Genomic DNA, 18,675 nt, shown 5'->3' with positions numbered 1-18,675 from the left:
AAATGGGAACAAGACCTACATTACAGAGTTGGTGCAGTGACTCCAAGAGATGTTACATATAACGAATTGGACCCATGGAAAAATACGTTGTGCCCAGAAGCTGCCATTATAACCCTGCATTATTTATCTCTGGGTTCATTTCATCTACATATTTTATACATTCTGTGATGCTTATGTTTAGTTACATTAAGCACATTTTTTAAATTCTATACTGATTTCAGCAAGTATTTGTTTTACTACCAGTTGATCTATCTGGTTTATTAGTTGAAATGTCCTCTTATCTCCTTAATCATCAACACCCTGGATTTCCTGAAATCTTCTTACATTTCATGAGGAAGTTGTTTAAAAGCAGTTGTGATTCTTTTTGGCCAGGCTGGGTCTTTGTTGTGGTACATAGACTTTCTCCAGTTGCGGCTCAAGGGCTCTAGAGCACATGGGCTCACTGGCTGTGGCCTGTAGGCTTAGTTGCCCTGTGGCATGTGGGATTTTAGTTCCCTGACCAGGGATCAAACTCATGTGCCCTGCACTGGAAGGCAGATTCTTAACCACTGGGCCACAGGGGAAGTCCTTCCTTGTTCTTTTAGGTACCTAGACAATAGAATCAGACAGGCCTGGGTTTGGATCCCAGTTCCCCCACTTACTGTGCAGTTAATTGGTGTCCATTGTCTGCATGGCTCTCTTTTCCTTCTCATTGTTTCTTCCTCCAGGGTAGGACTTTCTCCTTTGAGTCCAACTCTCTGTTTTTCATTGTCCTTGTTTCCTTGGAATTATTCTCCAAACCTCCGTGAGCAAACAATATGAAAAACTTTTAAAATTCCTATCCCAGCTGTTTTCTAATTGACTAAAGGGAAGGCGACAGCTTGCTAGGGATATCTTTGAGGTTTCTGAAGAGGAGAAAGGGACCTTGTTAGGAAGCAGACCACAGCCTTCTTCCTCCTTCATGGTGGTAATGGTGTGAAGCCCAAGATGCTTCGGATGGAGGAGTGATCCCTGGCTGATGGTGCTCCCTGCCCCTCCCTCTTCAAGAGTGGACCCCATCCAGTTACAGGATGGGATGCTCATCTTTGGGATAGGATTGGGAGAGGTAGCAGTTCCAAAGGGCTGCCATCCTTAGCTTGAGTTGGCTCAGCATACTGCTTCCTAGAAGTAGGATCCATTCAACTTAAGGGATGGAGTCATCGAGGACAGGTCTTCATTTTACCCCCTAGCACAAGGTATTGGAGAAATTCTTATTAGAACCTAAGCTCATCTTGACTCTTGTCTACCTTTGAGGCCATTGTGATTTTTTGTTCTTGGTTGAATGATATACTGATATTGAGGAGCCCTTCTACTTAATCTGATAACTCTCTAGATGTTTGTATTTAAGACTAGAGGATTTTGAACAATGGGGTGAAGGCAAGTGTTGAAATCCAAGTAGGCAAGTGTAATGTAAAACAGAACTGCCTGCTCAGTACCCACACAGCCACTCCTTTATCTGTGGCAGACATTACTAATCTATCACCACATTCATTCCTCCTGTCATCACACGTGGCCTCATACCCTCTGCCCTCAAAGTGCTCCAAGAAGCCACCACCAACATAAGAGCTGGCACAACAGAGGAAAGCTTGGCCAAGGATGTCATGCTGAGAGAGGGAGGCAGAGGTGGCAGAGGCTCCTCAAGGCTTAACCAGTGTGAATAGCCCTCCCCTATTCAATAAACGTGTAACCCAGGAGGGCATTCTGTGGCCACAGGTGGCCTCCTTTGGAAAATGATCCTTCTAGCTGCAAAGGGAGTTTTTATCTCTCTGCAAGGGAGGGGGTGGACCACACTCCCCCAAGCCTGGAGGAGCAGTATGTGTAATTTGACTCCCATTCCCCCGTGCTTAGCTATTACATAAGCTTCTTTAGAAGACTGGCTGGTTTAGCACCGTGACTGTGACTGACTAATGTGTTCGTAGACATCATGTCAGCTTTGCATGTGCCCCATCTTTGGCACCTTTGTTCTGTCCCCTGCAGCCTCCCCCACACTGGCATTCTTACCCATACGTATGTGGGCCTCTCTGTGGGTTCAGATTCATGGGGAGAAGCTCGGCATGGAAGATGGGTGTGTTCACAGGTTTTCCTTTGCCCATTTGAGCTGTGGCTTCCTTTGAAGTTTTCTTGGAGCTGAGTCTGAGACAGCTGTCTCACCTTCACAGGTAGAAAGAATCTAAAATATCACCGATCAATATCTATTTGGAATGGTTCTTCCAGGCTAGGCTCGTGGGCAGTAAATATACATGATAGAGTCTTCCTCCTAATAGAGGTGATCTCTCTGCCAGGCTGGGAGTGGGGCTCACTGGATCCCACAGTCCCCCCTCCAGCCCAATATGGACTTTATCTCAGCAGCCTCATGAGTGGCCACTGGAGTTCTCGGTGGCAGGGACCCCAGCATCACACCATGGCTGGACTTTGTTGAATTGCTGGTGTTGAGACAGTTTTTCCTCATTCCAGGCTGATCCTACTTCTTCCTTCTTTTTTTTTTTTTTCTGTGTCACTCCCCATATGGGATCTCTAGTTCCCCAGCCAGGGATTGAACCTGTACCTCCTGCAGTAGAAGCATGGAGTCTTAACCACTAGACTTTTAGGGAAGTTCCAGGGTGATCCTTCTTCACTTTGCCTATGATCACAACTCTGCCCTCTAGAGAACAACGCTAATCCTTTCATTCATGGCTTTTATTAAGGCCTGCTCCTATATTCCCAGTGTGGTCCAGCCAGTTCAGATAGAGGTCATCTGGGCTATTATCTCAATGCTGGACACGATTCTCTTCCTGAAAGCTCAAGGTGCTTTAGTTGATCCAGCACTCTGTTCTTGTTGAACTTGTGGTTTTCAAGTTCTGCCATCTTGCCCTCTCCTCCATCCTTCTCCTCCAGTTCAGTTCAGTCGCTCAGTCATGTCCGACTCTTTGCGACTCCATGGACTGCAGCACTCCAGGCCTCCCTGTCCATCATCAACTCCTGGAGTTTACTCAAACTCATGTCCATTGAGTTGGTAATGCCATCCAACCACTCTTCCTCCAAGGTCTTGCCAAATCGGGTTGTAGTAAATGGGCTTCAGAGTACAGTGACAAATGAAGGCCAAGCCCAGGATCACCACTCAGCTCTGAATGAAGGAGTACGGCTGGGAGAGGCAGAGTTAAGGAACAGACCCTTGAAGACCCGAGTCCTACAACAGGTTTTTAAATTGGAATGTCTGTCTAGGAGACTGTGCCCGAAATCTAGAAGGTTCATGACAGCAGGAGTAAAACAGTCTGCAGAATCCCATGAGAATGGGGTTGGTGGGGAGGACAAGGCTAATAATTTCTAATTCAGATATTTGGAGCACCAAGGGCCCCAGAAGTCTCTTTGCTCACACGTACAGCATTTTTATATTGGGGGGTGGGGTGGGGTGGGGGTGGGCAGGAAAGAGGAAATGACGCTATTATTCAAAGCGGTGTGTTGTGGGAGGGCGGGGGTGTGTATCCTTTAGGAGCGAAAGTGGGTCCCAAGTGAGGTCCGAGGAGGGAAAGCCGGTGCAGTGTTTTGTTTCCCTTTTTCCCTCGTGCTCAGTGCTACAGGAAGCATGAGGCGCAAGCACTCACGGCCTTCCTCCAGGGTGCTGCCAATATTGTGTGGAGAAGAATAGCTGAAGAACAAGAAAGAAAGAAAAAAAAAAACCTTAACGTTTTCTTCTAACAGCGTGAACTTTGAGACACCGTCTGACTCATGTTTTAAAGTCTCTTCAATTTGAATTCACCTTCCTTCGTGTTGTTTTTCTCAAGGCTCTAGGCTCGAGTCCAAATTTGTGTCAGGCAGCCGCTACCCTCGGCTGGAGGCGTCGCAAGGCCTGGGTCCCACCTCGGGGTGGACTGCTGTGGGAACCTGGTGTTGACCTTCCCCAGCCCTTCTTCAAGGCCAGTCCTCAGCTTGGGTCAGAAGACCATAAACGGCCCTTTTAGGGGAAGTGGAGGTGTCTGGTGATACAGCCCAGCAAGAGACCACTGTCCTGCTTCAGGCAACATCGCCTCCTGGGGCTCCCATTCGTGTATCCCTAAAAGTAGCATTAATATCTGTTAGGGTGCTTTTGGCCACAAATATCAAAATTCAATTCAATTGGCTTAAATAATAACAGGGATAAAGTCCAGAGGTCCCTAAATTAAAGGACCCTGTTTCTCTCCTCTGACTCCCAAGTATTGGCTTTATCCAAAGGCCAGCTTCCTGCATGGCTGGGAGCAAGATGATTTACAGCGGCAATGGGGGTTCACACTTCCACTTCTTGGGCGGTGAGAAGAGAGAGCTTCTGATTGGTCCAGCTTAGGTCATGTCCCTACCCCTGGCCAATCACTCTGGCTGAGCTTAAACCATCGCTCATGGGCTGTGGCTAATCAGGGCCCAGCATGGAGTGATACTGGGGGAACTACAGAAACCACTACCAAACCGAGCCTTTAGATGGGCCCATGTCTTTCTTCCTCTTCTTGTTTTTTTCAGAGACGTATCATCCCCCAAACAGCATTCCTGTAATAGCCTTCTTTTCACTTTGGAGGAGGGAAGTGAGGTGCACCCCCACCTGGTCCCCAATCCCCCCACAGGCTTCCTCGCATTTGCCCTCAAGGCTCAGCTCTCTGGAGCGCAGCCCTTGCTTCTCTACATTGCCGTTTACCAACAGGTATCAAGTTCAGCTTTGTCAGACGGCAACCGGAGGCTGAATCGAGGCTCATTCTAGTTGTCTGTCTGGGCTCACTGAGAGTGAAGGGCCTTGCCCTGAAGACCTGGGGCTGCCCACACCAGGGCTGTTTTGGCTTATCCACCCAGACCTCACACAGCTATTGGTTAGAATAATTAAGTACCCTACCTTATTTCCCCCTTACTTCTGATTTCTCTTCTTAAAGTGCACACACTTCCTGGATGACCTAACCCAGCCTGGCCTCTGCGGACCCCTTCCCCTACCCGCATCTTCAGCGCAGACATTTGGTTGCCTTGCGTCCCCATGTGCCCAGTTCTCTGCAAGATGGTCCATCTGGCTGCTCCTGCAACACTCTGGGCTCATTATGTCTCCATGGAGCTGGTTTTCCTTCAAATGAGCTCCTTCTTGAGGATCCCCTTTAAGAGTTGAGGATTGCTGGAATTCCCTGGCGGTCCAGTGGTTAGGGCTCCATGCTTCCACTGTTGGGGACCCAGGTTCTATCCCTGGTGGGGGAACTAAAATCCTGCATGCTGGGAATTGCAGTCAAAAGTTAAATAAAAACTCCCCTACTCTTAGAGAAAGAGTTGAGGCCATTACTTCTCCCACGTCCTGGCAGTTTGGGCTGTGTCCCCATCACCAACCAGCGCTATCTCTGGAAATATGGGCAGATACACTGGATCTCACAAGGGGGCCATTCCACAGCTCATAGGAGCCAGTACTTCTGCGGGCTGCCCCAGCACCCAGGCCAGTGCCCTGCCTTGGGGGCTGCCTGGCTGCTGTGTTAGCAGCACTGATGGCAATTCTTTAATTAGACCAAGCAGGGTTTTCTTAGATGGGGGTGGGAGGAGGTGTGGGTCTATTGGGGGAAACTAGGTCACCTGAAAACCAGCAGTCAAGAGGGAGCTGTCCTGGAGCCCCAGCTCCAGGGAACCCAGAGGGGCGAGCCAGTTGGGGGCTGACAGAGCAAAGTCAGAGAAGTGTGCCCTGGCCCCCTTTCTTGGCCCTTGGGAGGCACTGTCCTCAGCTTTCTCCAGGGGGGCTGGGCAACTGCCCTTAATTCCTTTACTCAAGCAGACTGTCCAAGCCAGGGAAGGCATAGCAGTGTCTACGGTCTGCATGGGGCGCTCCACCCTGGGGCTCAAGGAGGGAGCACTATACTGGGAGTTGGGCTCAGGATTCAAGTTACTGCTCAGTCTTTGTTTCCTGTGAAGGTGTCCTCCACTCCCTTGTACCTCTGTTTTGTCATCCATCCAATGGGCAGGGACCATCCCTGTCTTTACCTTGCTGTATCCCTAGCTGTCTGGCATGTGACAGATGTTCAGTGAATATTTGTCAGCTGAAATAATGAGCTCTTAAGAGGGCTTCTTTTGTCAGATTGTTGTTATTGAGGATCAGTGACCAGGTGAGGGATTCCCAAACGTCAATCACAATTTTTGCCAGCATTAAATGCCATCATTCTTTAATTTTTCTTTGCTACTCCCTTGCAGGATTTCCAAGGGAAATAAAGAAGATTTATTTAAAAAGGAAATTTTATATCACCACCATAAATAAACAGTAACTGTGAAACCAGATCCACAGGGGAAAAAAATCACTGTCATTACATTCTATCGTAAATACTCTCGCTTGCCCAAGGCTATGAGTCTGAGGCTGACTTTCTCTTTGTTTATAAGGGAAACTGACATGTTATAAAAATGTTAAAGATCTATTAGCACCCAACTGATAACTTTCTTCTAAAGAGAAAATTGATAGATTATTAAAAAAACAAGTGAAAGGGAGGTAACTTGCTGTCTTTGAGTCCATGTTTTATTAAATCTTGTCCTGAACTTTTGTAAATTCCCTTGGAATGGGTTCTCTTTCTACACTTAGGGAAACACTTGGCTGGGACAGTGGCTGGGGAGGTTCTTAGAAAAGGATTAAAGGCTTTGATAGAGTGATTGATGTGACTATTCCTATCTTCAGTCTTAGCAAGTTTTTCAGTTCAGTTCAGTTGCTCAGTCATGTCCGACTCTCTGCAACCCCATGAACCGCAGCACGCCAGGCCTCCCTGTCCATCACCAACTCCCGGAGTCCACCCAAACCCATGTCCATTGAGTCGGTGATGCCATCCAACCATCTCACCCTCTGTCATCCCCTTCTCCTCCTACCCTCAATCTTTCCCAGCATCAGGGTCTTTTCAAATGAGTCAGCTCTTTGCATCAGGTGGCCAAAGTATTGGAGTTTCAACTTCAACATCAGTCCTTCCAGTGCTCACCCAGGACTGATCTCCTTTAGGATGGACTGGTTGGATCTCCTTGCAGTCCAAGGGTCTCAAAAGTCTTCTTCAACACCACAGTTCAAAAACATCAATTCTTTGGCGCTCAGCTTTCCTTTTTCTTTTTTTCAGCTTTCTTTATAGTCCAACTCTCACATCCATACATGACAACTGGAAAAACCATAGCCTTGACTAGACGGACCTTTGTTGACAAAGTAATGTCTCTGCTTTTTAATATGCTGTTTATGTTGGTCATAACTTTCCTTCCAAAGAGTGTCTTTTAATTTCATGGCTGCAGTCACCATCTGCAGTGATTTTGGAGCCCAGAAAAATAAAGTCAGCCACTATTTCCACTGTTTCCCCATCTATTTGCCATGAAGTGATGGGACCGGGTGCCATGCTCTTAGTTTTCTGAATGTTGAGCTTTAAGCCAACTTTTTCACTCTCCACTTTCACTTTCATCAGGAGGCTCTTTAGTTGCTCTTCACTTTCTGTCATAAGGGTGGTGTCATCTGCATATCTGAGGTTATTGATATTTCTCCCAGCAATCTTGATTCCAGCTTGTGCTTCCTCCAGCCCAGCGTTTCTCATGATGTACTCTGCATATATGTTAAATAAGCAGGGTGACAATATATAGCCTTGACGTACTCCTTTTCCTATTTAGAACCAGTCTGTTGTTCCATGTCCAGTTCTAATTGTTGCTTCCTGACCTGCATACAGGTTTCTCAAGAGGCAGGTCAGGTGGTCTGGTATTCCCATCTCTTTCAGAATTTTCCACAGTTTATTGCATGTTTTGGCACTTTCCAATTAGTAGGTGATCAGTGAATATTCAATAATGAAGAAATGGGTAACCATCTGTGTACAGACTCTTACGGCTGAAAGAGGATGTACAGAATGCTTAGGCTGATCTGACATCAGTGGAAATTTTATTCTCCAGTGAGTGATGGGGAATTTGCCACCTCCAGAGACAGCCACTGGACCACAAGCCCTTGTTCAGTTGCTTGTTGGACAGCTCTGGAGGCCAGGTGCCTGTTTTGGGGTGCACACCACCACTCCCCTGTACATTGATCCTGGTCTTTATTGAGGAGACTCACAGACTGCCTTCTCTTTCTTGTGCGTATTGGACCTGTGGATATTTCGCCTAAGGCAGGACCTGTGAAATGATCATAGGAGCTAATGGTGGAGGTGGTGGTGGTGGTTTAGTCACTAAGTCGTGTCCAACTCTTGTGACTCCACCGACTGTAGTCTGCTGTCCATGGGGTTTCCCAGTCAAGAATATTGGAATGGGTTCCAATTTCCTATTCCAGGAGATCTTCCTGACCTAAGAATCGAACCTGTGTCTCTTGTGTCTCCTGCATTAGTGGGCAGATTCTTTACCATCAGGCCACCAGGTAAATCCTATAGGAGCTAGCAAGTGATGCCAGTTAGTGACGGAGGTCAGATGGGAGTAATGGGAGGCTGTGGGCACTATGGAAAATGAGATGTGCCCCCATCTAAATTGGGCAGTCCTACTCAGTACCAGCTGATCGTTGCCATGTGAGCTCAGCTTGGCCAGCTACTGAGATGTTTTAAGAAAGGCTGAAAATCTGATTTTGGATATAAAATCTTCAAGGTTTAAATATTAGCAGTGAATGACAATACCATAAAATACAGTGTGGACCCCAAACCAACCAAGCAAACAAAATATGATGTGGACCATGGGGGACTTTCTGGCTGTCTGGCCTTGAACCAAAAGTTACTCACTGCTTCCTCCAAGACTTCTATTCCCTTGGGCTGGGCAGCCCCATCCACTTCTGGCCATGTTTTTATTTTATTTTTTAATATTTATTTGTTTGGCTGTATCGGTTCCTAGTTGTGGCGCACAGGATCTTTATCGCATCATGCGGGATCTTCTGCTGCTGTGCACGCGTTCTCTAGTTGTGGCATATGGGATCCGGAGTGCTCAGGCTTCAGTAGTCGCAGTGAACAGGCTTAGTCGCTCCACAGAATGTAGGGTCTTGGTTCCTAGACCAGGGATTGAACCCACGTCCCCTGCATTGCAAGGTGGATTCTTAACCACTGGGCCACCAGGGAAGTCCCTCAAGCCAGGTTTGTATGTGTTGTCTCCCAGAATTCCCTTCATGGTGTTCAGCTCGTCTATGTGCCTTTGAACATTGGGAAGCTCCTTCTCAGCTCATGTCTGCCCTCCTCAGCGAGTGAACTCCTGCTCATCCTTGGAGATTCAAATCAATTGCTTCCTACTTTGGAGAGCCTTTCCTGATAACCGCAGCCAGAATAGCTCATCCATTTTCTAGCTGTGTGGGATTCGGTAGGTTAATTAGTCTCTCTGTGCCTCAATTTCCTTATCTGAAATAGGGATCAGAATAGTACCTGGGCTCATTAGGTCATCAGAAGGATCAGGTTAATTTATAGGTAGATGACACCATGACAGACCAGTAGACGTGGTGTTTCCTAGAAGGCAGAGCTGATTCTTGATCCATCTCTGAACCAGGACTCATCACAGGGCAGGTTTCACTGTTTGATTCCTTGAGGAAGTAGGGAAAAATAAATAGATGGTCCCTTAGCTCCTAGTGAGTTCCTGCCCTCATGATGATACAGCATGGTTGTGAATTCAACTCCTCTGAGCTCCTTACTTTTAAAAAGGAGTATCTATCTAAGTGGCTAAAACACTGAGCATGCCAAGTTCTGGCAGAGAAACTGGATCACTCAGATGGCTGGAGGGAATGAGAAATGGTACAGCCACTCTGGAAAACAGTTTGACAGTTTCTTATAAAACTAAACATGTAATTACTGTACAACCCAGCAGTTGTACTCTTGGGCATTTACTCCAGAGAAATGAAAACTCATGTTCACACAAAAACCTGTACGTGAATGTATTAGCCCCAGGCTGGAGACAACTTAGATGATCTTCAGTGAGTGAATGAATAAGCAAACTGGGGCACATCCGTAAAGTGGGGGTTGTTGTTGTTGTTGTTCAGTCATGTCCAACTCTTTGTGTCCCCATGGACTGTAGCCTGACAAGCTTCTCTGTCCTCGGGATTCTCCAGGCAAGAATACTGGAGTGGGTTGCCAGGCCCTCCTCCAGGGGATCTTCCCGACCCAGGGACAGAACCTGCATCTCTTAGGTCTCCTGCTTTGGCAGGCAGGCTCCTTACCAATAGCACTGCTGGGGAGCATCATGTCTTAGACACAGTGTGGGTGATCTTCTTTGCCACACTGGAGCTTCTCTTCAGTTGCCTCATGGGGGCTTAGTTGCCCTGTGGCATGCGGGATCTTAGTCCCCCAACCAGGGATCAAACCTGCGTCCCCTGCATTGGAAGGTGGATTCTTAACCACTGGACTCTTCAGAATGAGGTTCCCAAAGAGCTTGTGTTTCTGTAGGTTATATCTGCCCATATTTACCAAGTTATAAATTAATACAGAGACATTTAAAATACAGTACTCGCTCCTTTAAAAATAACAATAAACCCCTTCCATGTTATAACAATAAACTCCTGTATGTGTTGTAACAATAGAACAACCTTATATGAAATTATAATACGACCACCAAAAGTAAGGATTATTGTATGACTGTGATGGAGGTGTTAACTAACAGTTGTAATCATATTGCAATATGTAAGTATGTCAAATCAACACGGTTGTACAGTTGAAACTTACACAATGTTAGAGGTCAATTATATCTCAGTTAAAAAGAAATAAGGAAGGAAGACAATAAAATAGGGGGCGGGGGAAACGTTTGGAAGGTGGGACTGGGTGACGTCATCAGATCGGAGTTTTGAGTGTGACGCCATGTCCATCTGTGTCTCTCCCGCTCCCTGCCACAGGCCCCAGCATGCCGCCCCAGCCCCGTAGGAGCCCGCATGCTGCCCCGGCCCCTGGCGCGCCGCGCTAGCCCCCAGCCAGGGCGCAGGGAGGCGCGGAGGCCATGGCCAGCCACGTGGACCTGCTGACCGAACTGCAGCTGCTGGAGAAGGTGCCCACGTTGGAGCGGCTGCGCGCAGCCCAGAAGCGCCGGGCCCAGCAGCTGAAGAAGTGGGCGCAGTATGAGCAGGACCTGCAGCATCGCAAGCGCAAGCATGAGCGGAAGCGCAGCACGGGCGGCCGGCGAAAGAAGGTGTCCTTCGAGGCCAGTGTGGCCCTCCTGGAGGCCTCGCTTAGGAACGACGCTGAAGAAGGTAGGCCACTCCTGGGCCTGGTTGGTGGGTGGCCTCCTGGGCCTCTTGGATTCTGGGTTCTGTGCCGTGGAGGGGAGAGCAGGGTGGGTCTGACCCTCCTCGCCCACCTTTGGGCAGCCCCAGGCATCTTAGGAGGTGGATGTTCCTAGGAAAGGCGCTGGAATATGAGACTTTTTTTTAGACAATAATGCCAGCCTTTGGCTAATACATACTTATTTTCCTTCCCTCACACTAATATTGACTGCCAGCCTATGTCTTGTGTATTACAATTCCAGATAAAGTGGTAAACCAATTGGATCTGGTTTCTCTCTTCCAGGAGCTCAGTACTCAGAGGACCCTGCATTTCCTAAGCCCCTTCTCTGTGCCCGGGAACTGGTTCCTTTTATTGGGTCTTCACTGCAGAGGTAGATGGGTTAGACAGGTGGAAAACAGCATAAGTAGGCTCTGAGGTTGGATGACCTGGGTCTCAAACTCGTTTTGTCAGTTATTCCCTCGGTGACCCTGGCAAGTAGGCAAGTCTCTTCAGCTCCCTGTACCTTAGTGTCTGCTTCTGTAAAATGGGGCTAATAATAGCATCCACCTCCAGGGCTTGCTCTGAGCATTAAAGTAGAGAATACCTGTAAGTTCTTGACATGGTCCCTCATACTGTGTGAGTGATTAGTATGTTTTATTATATTATTACTATGTTTTATTATATACATTTATATAAAATTATGATTATATAAAAGTATATTTATATAAAGAGTGTCCAGAAAGTCTAGAAATAGATGTACACAACGTTGACTGGGACATTTCCAGTCTGTAAAGCAGATGAATAAATAAATATGAACACATACATACATTCATATAATCTGTTTCCAGATTTTTTGGATACCCTGTACTTGTTATGTTGTATTTAATTATGTTATCATGATTATATGTCCTATTATCCAGATATCATAATACCCAAGAGGCAGGGATAATAATACTCATTTTACAGATGGGGAAACTGAGACCAGTGAGGTTCAGAAACTTGAGCAAGGGAGGAGAGCTGGGATCAGAACTCCCAGAATCCAGGCTCTTGTCCCTGTGGCTTCACAGCCTTGTGGCAGCTGTAAGTTGTAAGAGTGAAAGGAGGATCTGTGGTTTGGCCGAAGCCCTCTTCCTTGAGCATGCTCTGAGGGCTCATGCCTGCTCTCTGTGCAGCTGAGATGTGTTGCCTTTGGTAAGCGCTGGTGCCTCCCTGAATATGAATCCCTTCTGCCTGTCCTTGGAGGGACCCAGCCGTGTTTCTTGGGTCCCTCTGGTCTCCTGCCTTCCCACATCCTCCGGACAGTTGGTGCTAAAGCAGCCAATGAAAGAACGGAGGGGTGGAGGCACTTACCACACTGGTGGGTATTAGGGTTTATGTTTGTTGCCCCTTAGATTCTAGAACCCTCTGAGAAGCACAGGTCCCTTTCTGGCCTGGTTACAGAGCGCCCTGAGACTGAGCAGAGAGGCGTCCCCAGAACCCCTCAGCTGCAAACAACGCAGCCAGAACCCAGGGTGAGCAGCCCCTGTGAGAGAGGCCTGAAGTCTCAGGCTTGGGGGACGCTGCCCTGTGGGGCTCCTTCCTACATGTCGTTTACCGGGTGACTCGGCAGGTCCCTCCCACTCAGTGGGCGGTACATCATGATGTGTGATTTTGTTGTGGGCGGCGGTGCATCAGCCCTCCTTTTCCACTTGTCTTCCATTCCCTTCTCCCCTGAGCCCCGTTTCCCTTTGCGAAAGAGGCTTTTCAGAGGTTCTGTGAGCTGACAATGGGCTGCTGCAAAGCATCCACGCACCGTCCACCACCCCGCCCTGGTGCACTCCCACCCCTCCAGGTTAGAAAGAGTGCTGGGCTTGGGTCCAAGGTTCAGAGGCCCCTCGGTCCTTCGGTCCTGTATGTGACCTTGAAGAGCTTGTTTCACCTCCCTGGGTTCAGTTGCTTAATCTATAAAATGGGTTTTGAATACTTGCCCTCAAGGCGGTGTGGCAAGAATTAGACAAGATCCCAGATGTCACAGCTCTTTGAAAAGGGACCCTGAACCCTGCACCAGTAGGGTGATCATTTTAACACATTTTCCCACTGTGTGTGTGTGTGTTAAACAGACTTGAGTGTTTTTAAGAATGCAAATACATGCTTCTTATAAAAATCAAACAACATAGAGTTATACAAGTCCTTTCCTTCCTCTCTCCCTCCTTTCCTTCCTTCCACGATTGATGTATTTCCTTCCACAATTGATATATTTCCTTCCAGGCATTTTTCTCATTTACCTATGTGTTTGTAGACTTGATGAACTATAGAGCTAGTTTCTGACTTTTGTTTGTTTTTTATGTAACTGGTATATACTAGATACATTATTCTGTAGGGTTTTTTTTTTTCACTCAATAATATATCTTGGAGGTGTTTTCATGCCAGTACAATGGAATAATATATCTGCATTCTTTTTAACTGCTTCATAGTATTCCGCAGGGAGAAGGCAATGGCACCCCACTCCAGTACTGTTGCTGGGAAAATCCCATGGATGGAGGAGCTTGGTAGGCTGCAGTCCATGGGGTCGCTAAGAGTCAGACACAACTGAGTGACTTCACTTTCACTTTCCACTTTCATGCATTGGAGAAGGAAATGGCAACCCACTCCAGTGTTCTTGCCTGGAGAGTCCCATGGACGGAGAAGCCTGGTAGGCTGCAGTCCATGGGGTCGCACAGAGTTGGACACGACTGGAGCGACTTGGCAGCAGGCAGCAGCAGTATTCCGCAGTATGGATTCACCAGTATTTTTAGCTAGTTTCTTTTTGTTGGCACATAAGTTTTTTTTCAGTAGTTTTACTTTTGCCACAGTGAATGTTTTGTGCATACATGCAAATGTTTATCTGGATATTAAATTTGAATGAGAAGAGTGCTAGGTCCTCCCCCTCCACCCCCGGCTGGTCCCCTGGCTCTGGGCAGAGCCAAGTGAGAGTGGAGGGCCAGAGCACTGTGCCCTGTGGCCTCGCTTTTGGGGTGCATTGAGAGGTGCCCCTGGGGACCACAGGTGTCTGGGTTTTAAGCAGGGTGTGGAAGCTGCTAGCAGGCGTTCTCACCAGACTATGCTCAGCTTTCCAGCAGCACAACTGAGCCCGATGCTCCCAGCTGACTGGGATAGCTTCTGTGTGCTGGTGGGGCTGCCGGTGGGGTGGCTGCTGGGGCATTAGCTCCCAGTGGGATGGGAGTGTGGGGTGGCAGCTCCCCCACTCCCCGGAGCTCGAAGCAGGGGCTGAGTCAACCTCCTCCACCTGCCAGGGTGATGTGAGTCATTCCTGGAGTAAGGCAGCACTGAGGAACTCACTTTCTTTCTCTAGCCCTGCATCGCCTGCAGGTTAATGTCCAGACACCAGGGACACTCTGTGGCCTCCTGAGCCCCATTCTCAGCTTCTCACTGCTGGGTATCAGTTCACGCTCCAGCCACCTCCAACTCTTCTGTCTTCCGCCCCACGCCCTGCATTCTCTTACCTTTCCACCTTGGCATATGTGGTTCCTTCTGTCTAGAACATTCTTCCACTAACTAACTCCTACACCCTTCAGGTTTGGGTTCCTGTGTGACCTTCTTGGGGAGCCGTCTCTGATCCCTTTTCTGGACCTTTTCCCCCACCACTTGGTAGAGCAGTAACTCCATACCCAGCTGACATTTACTGAGAGGTGAGAAGCATAGTCTTTGAAGTTAGCTATCCAGGATTCCTCCTCTCAGTTCTGCTGCCTACTAGCTAAGCAACCTGGGAAAGTTCATTAACTTCCTGGTGCCTCAGTTCCCCATCTGTAAAAACGAGGATGCTATAATATGCCTGCTAACCCTGTAGGATTACATTGGGTTGATATATGTGGGAGTGATATGGTAAGAAGTGTTTATCATGGATATATAATTTATATCACTTATATGTGGAATCTAAAATATGACACGAATGAACTAATTTACAAAACAGAAACAGATTCACAGACATAGAAAACAAACATGTGATTACCAGGGGGGAAACGGGACGGGGAGAGATAAATTAGGGGTTTGGAATTAGCATATTATAAGCTACTATATATAAAATAGATAAACAACGAGGTCCTACTGTATAGCATAGTAAACTGTAATGGAAAAGAAAATGAAAAAATGCATATGTATAACTGAATCATTTTGCTGTATAAAAGAAACTAACACAACAGTGTGAATCAACTATTCTTCAGTTTTTGGAATTTAAATGAGAAGTACACATGATGTAAATCGCTACCTTGCATTATCCACTCTTCTACACTTACACATTCTTCTATTTATTTATTTATTTATTTGGGCTTCCCTGGTAGCTCAGCTGGTAAAGGATCCACCTGCAATGCAGGAGACCTGGGTCTGATCCCTGGTTTGGGAAGATCCCCTGGAGGAGGGAACGGCTACTCACTCCAGTATTCTTGTCTGGAGAATTCATGGACAGAGGAGCCCGGCAGGCTGCAGTCCATGGAGTCGCAGAGAGTTGGACACAGCTGAGAGACTTTCGCTTTCACTTATTTATTTGTTTATTTTTGGCTTCATTGCTGCATACGGGCTCTCTCTAGTTGTGGTGAGTGGGGGCTACTCTTTGTTGTGGTGCTGCACGGGCTCAAGGTGATTGGGCTCAGAAGTCATGGCACACGGGCTTAGTTGCTCCATGGCACATGGGATCTTCCCGGACCAGGGATCGAACCCATGTTCCCCGCATTGGCAGGTGGGTTCTTAACCACTGGACCACCAGGGAGATCCATTCTGCAGTATTGATATGCCACTGGTAATCCATTCACCAGATGCTAAACATTTAGATGGTTTCCATTTGGGGTTTTGATGAATAATGCTGCTAAAAACATTTGTATGCAAGTCCTTTTGGGGACATTTGTTTTTATTTCTCTTGGGTAGTTACCTAAGAATGGAATTGCTGGGTCAGATGGTAAATCTATCCCCAAAGTTAAGTTTCTTAACTTTTAAGAAACTGCCAAACTGTTTGGCAAAACGGCTTCACTGTTTGACGTTCTCAGACCTCATTTTACAGGTGAAATTGTACATTGTGTGTTTCCACTGAAGCTCTGAGAGGCAGTGTCACTTGCCAAGATCTCATAGGTTTGAAGTGTCAAACCTGAGACCTGAACCCAGATCTGTGGTCCCTGAAGCCCATGGTTTTAACCACTGGGTGGTCCTGGAACCTCTTGCTTTTGTTTTTTCTAGAAAATATGAGAACGATTCACTTGTGGTTCTGATCTGTGTCTCTGTGGGCCTTAAGGCCCCTCGTGTTTTTGCTGTCCTCTTGGGCCCTTACTATTGGCGGGGGGTTGGGGGGGGGCGGTGGCGGTCCCTGGATAACCTTTTCATCCCCACCTGTAACTTCTTTCCATGGCCACATGAGCCAGCCTCTCTTGAAACGACCAAATATTCATGAAATTGTCAGGGCTTCTGTTCTTCCCTCAGAATGTGTAGGGCTTTCTTTAGGGAAACCCTGAAAAAAACATTGAAGAAAAAGTTGAGTGATTCTTATGCAGCCTGATTTTAACTCTTCAGCTATTATTCTCACGGTAAAGGTTTTCAAGCTTCTTTTTTTAAAGAGTGGAAACTTTTCTTTAAATGAACTGTTGTGCAGAACCCCAATATGTAAAACACATGAAGAACTATTCTGGCTGAGGAGGCGGGGGATGCTGGCTCTTCTTCCCCTTGCCTCCCTCTCTCTGCTCCCCCAAACCTCTCCCCAACCCCCAGGTGCGTTGGCGGACATCTGGGCCCCGCACACTGAGCTTCAACCATTGACTCATCTGAAGAAAACGCAGTTTGAACCTTCACTTTTGAATGATTTTGCAAAGGGAAGTTTCTTTTCACTTAATTATAAAAATAATGCATCCTTGTTTGTAGAAAAGTTTAAAGGTACAGAAAAAAATTCAGAAGAAAATAAAATCACTCATCCTTCCACTGAAGAGCAACAGTCATTGAAATATCAAAAAAATTTTTTTTGTTATTGTTCTATCCATCAGAGTCCTGATTGGAAACAAAAGATGTTCTCACATAGAGTATTTTGAGTAAAGTTTAATAAAGAAGCAATTTGCAAAGAGTTTAGGGCAGTAGTCTTCAAACATTTTGGTCTCAAGGCATGTTAATGTTATTAATAACTGAGAACTCTTAAGAAATCTTATTTACATGAGTTTTATATCAATATTTACCATATAGGAAATTAAAACTGAGGAGTTAAAATAAATGTGTATTCACTGACTAAAACATAAACTTATTAACTGTTGTACTAGTTATTTATTGTTGCATTGCAGATGAGCTCAAAATTTAGAAACTTAAAACAATAAATATGCGATTTCCCTGGTGGTCCAGTGGCTGACTTCGCTCTCCCAATGTAGGCAGCCTGGGTGTGATGCCTGGTCAGGGAACTAGATCCCTCATGCCACAACCAAGACCTGGCACAGCCAAATAATTAATTTTAAAAACTATAAGAATTAAAAAAAGATACATATTTACTGTCTTACACAGTTTCTGTGAGTCAAGAATCCAGGAGCAGCTTAGCTTACGTGATTCCAGCTCAGGATCTCTCATAAGTTTGCGATCACCTCAGGGTTTAACTGGGAGAAGGCAATGGCAACCCACTCCAGTACTCTTGCCTGGAGAATCCCATGGACGGAGGAGCCTGGTAGGCTGCAGTCCATGGGGTCGCTAAGGGTCAGACATGACTGAGTGACTTCACTTTCACTTTTCACTTTCATGCATTGAAGAAGGAAATGGCAACCCACTCCAGTGTTCTTGCCTGGAGAATCCCAGGGACGGGGGAGCCTGGTGGGCTGCCGTCTATGGGGTCACACAGAGTCGGACACGACTGAAGCGACTTAGCAGCAGCAGCAGGGTTTAACTGGGGCTGAAGAATCCACTTCCATGATGGCTTACCCACAAGGCCCTTGGCAGGAGGCCTCAGTTTCTTGCCATGTGAGCCTCTCCCTCAGACTGCTTGAGTTTCCTCTCAACATGGCAGCTGGCTTCCTGCAGAGCTTGGGATCCAAGAGCTAGAGCAAGGAGGGAATCACAGTACCTCTTACGACCTGCCTTGTAAGGCACATACCATCCTTCTGTCACATTCTGTTCATTAGAAATGATTCACTAAGTCCAGCCTACACTCAAGGTGAAGGGGATTAGACTCCACCTCTTGAAGGGAGGAGCATCTGTGGACATGTTTTAAAACCACCACACACGTTAACATAAATCTTTTTATGAAAAATGATATTTTCAAAACAAAAAAAGTAGTGAGGAGAGTAGCCTAGTTTTATGCTTTTGCAAATCTTTTAAAGGTCTGGCTTAATAGAAGACAGCTGGATCCTTTCATCTGCTTCTGAATTCAATCTGTTGTGGTATGTTATTTTGGTGGAAGTAAATGAAGAAAGTCTTACCTCATACAGATATGGAGTTGGAAAAGGGTGGAAATATTTTAATTGCCTTTTCAGATAGATGTGGGTATTCTTTGAAACTTCAATCAAATACAACAGGTAGTAGTTTCTCGATGGCTAATTGCAATGTGGAATCTGAAACACATCAGTTTTTA

General features: G+C 46.7%; 1 protein-coding gene across 3 annotated transcripts in view; it reads left to right on the top strand.

Moving 5' to 3' along the window:
- Window positions 1-18,675, top strand: part of PPP1R16B (protein phosphatase 1 regulatory subunit 16B) — a 107,475-nt gene that overhangs the window by 19,345 nt on the left and 69,455 nt on the right. For all 3 annotated transcript variants that reach the window (XM_027558547.1, XM_027558546.1, XM_027558548.1), the window contains exon 2: window positions 10,757-11,107. In XM_027558547.1, the coding sequence (XP_027414348.1) occupies window positions 10,858-11,107 (250 nt within the window). In that variant the 5' untranslated portion in view covers window positions 10,757-10,857. The remainder of the gene's footprint in view (window positions 1-10,756; window positions 11,108-18,675) is intronic.

Source organism: Bos indicus x Bos taurus, chromosome 13 (genome assembly GCF_003369695.1).
Source record: "Bos indicus x Bos taurus breed Angus x Brahman F1 hybrid chromosome 13, Bos_hybrid_MaternalHap_v2.0, whole genome shotgun sequence".
Classification (NCBI taxonomy): Eukaryota; Metazoa; Chordata; class Mammalia; order Artiodactyla; family Bovidae; genus Bos; species Bos indicus x Bos taurus.
The sequence above is the reverse complement of the archived record's forward strand: the minus strand, read 5'-3'. Positions and strand labels throughout refer to the sequence as shown.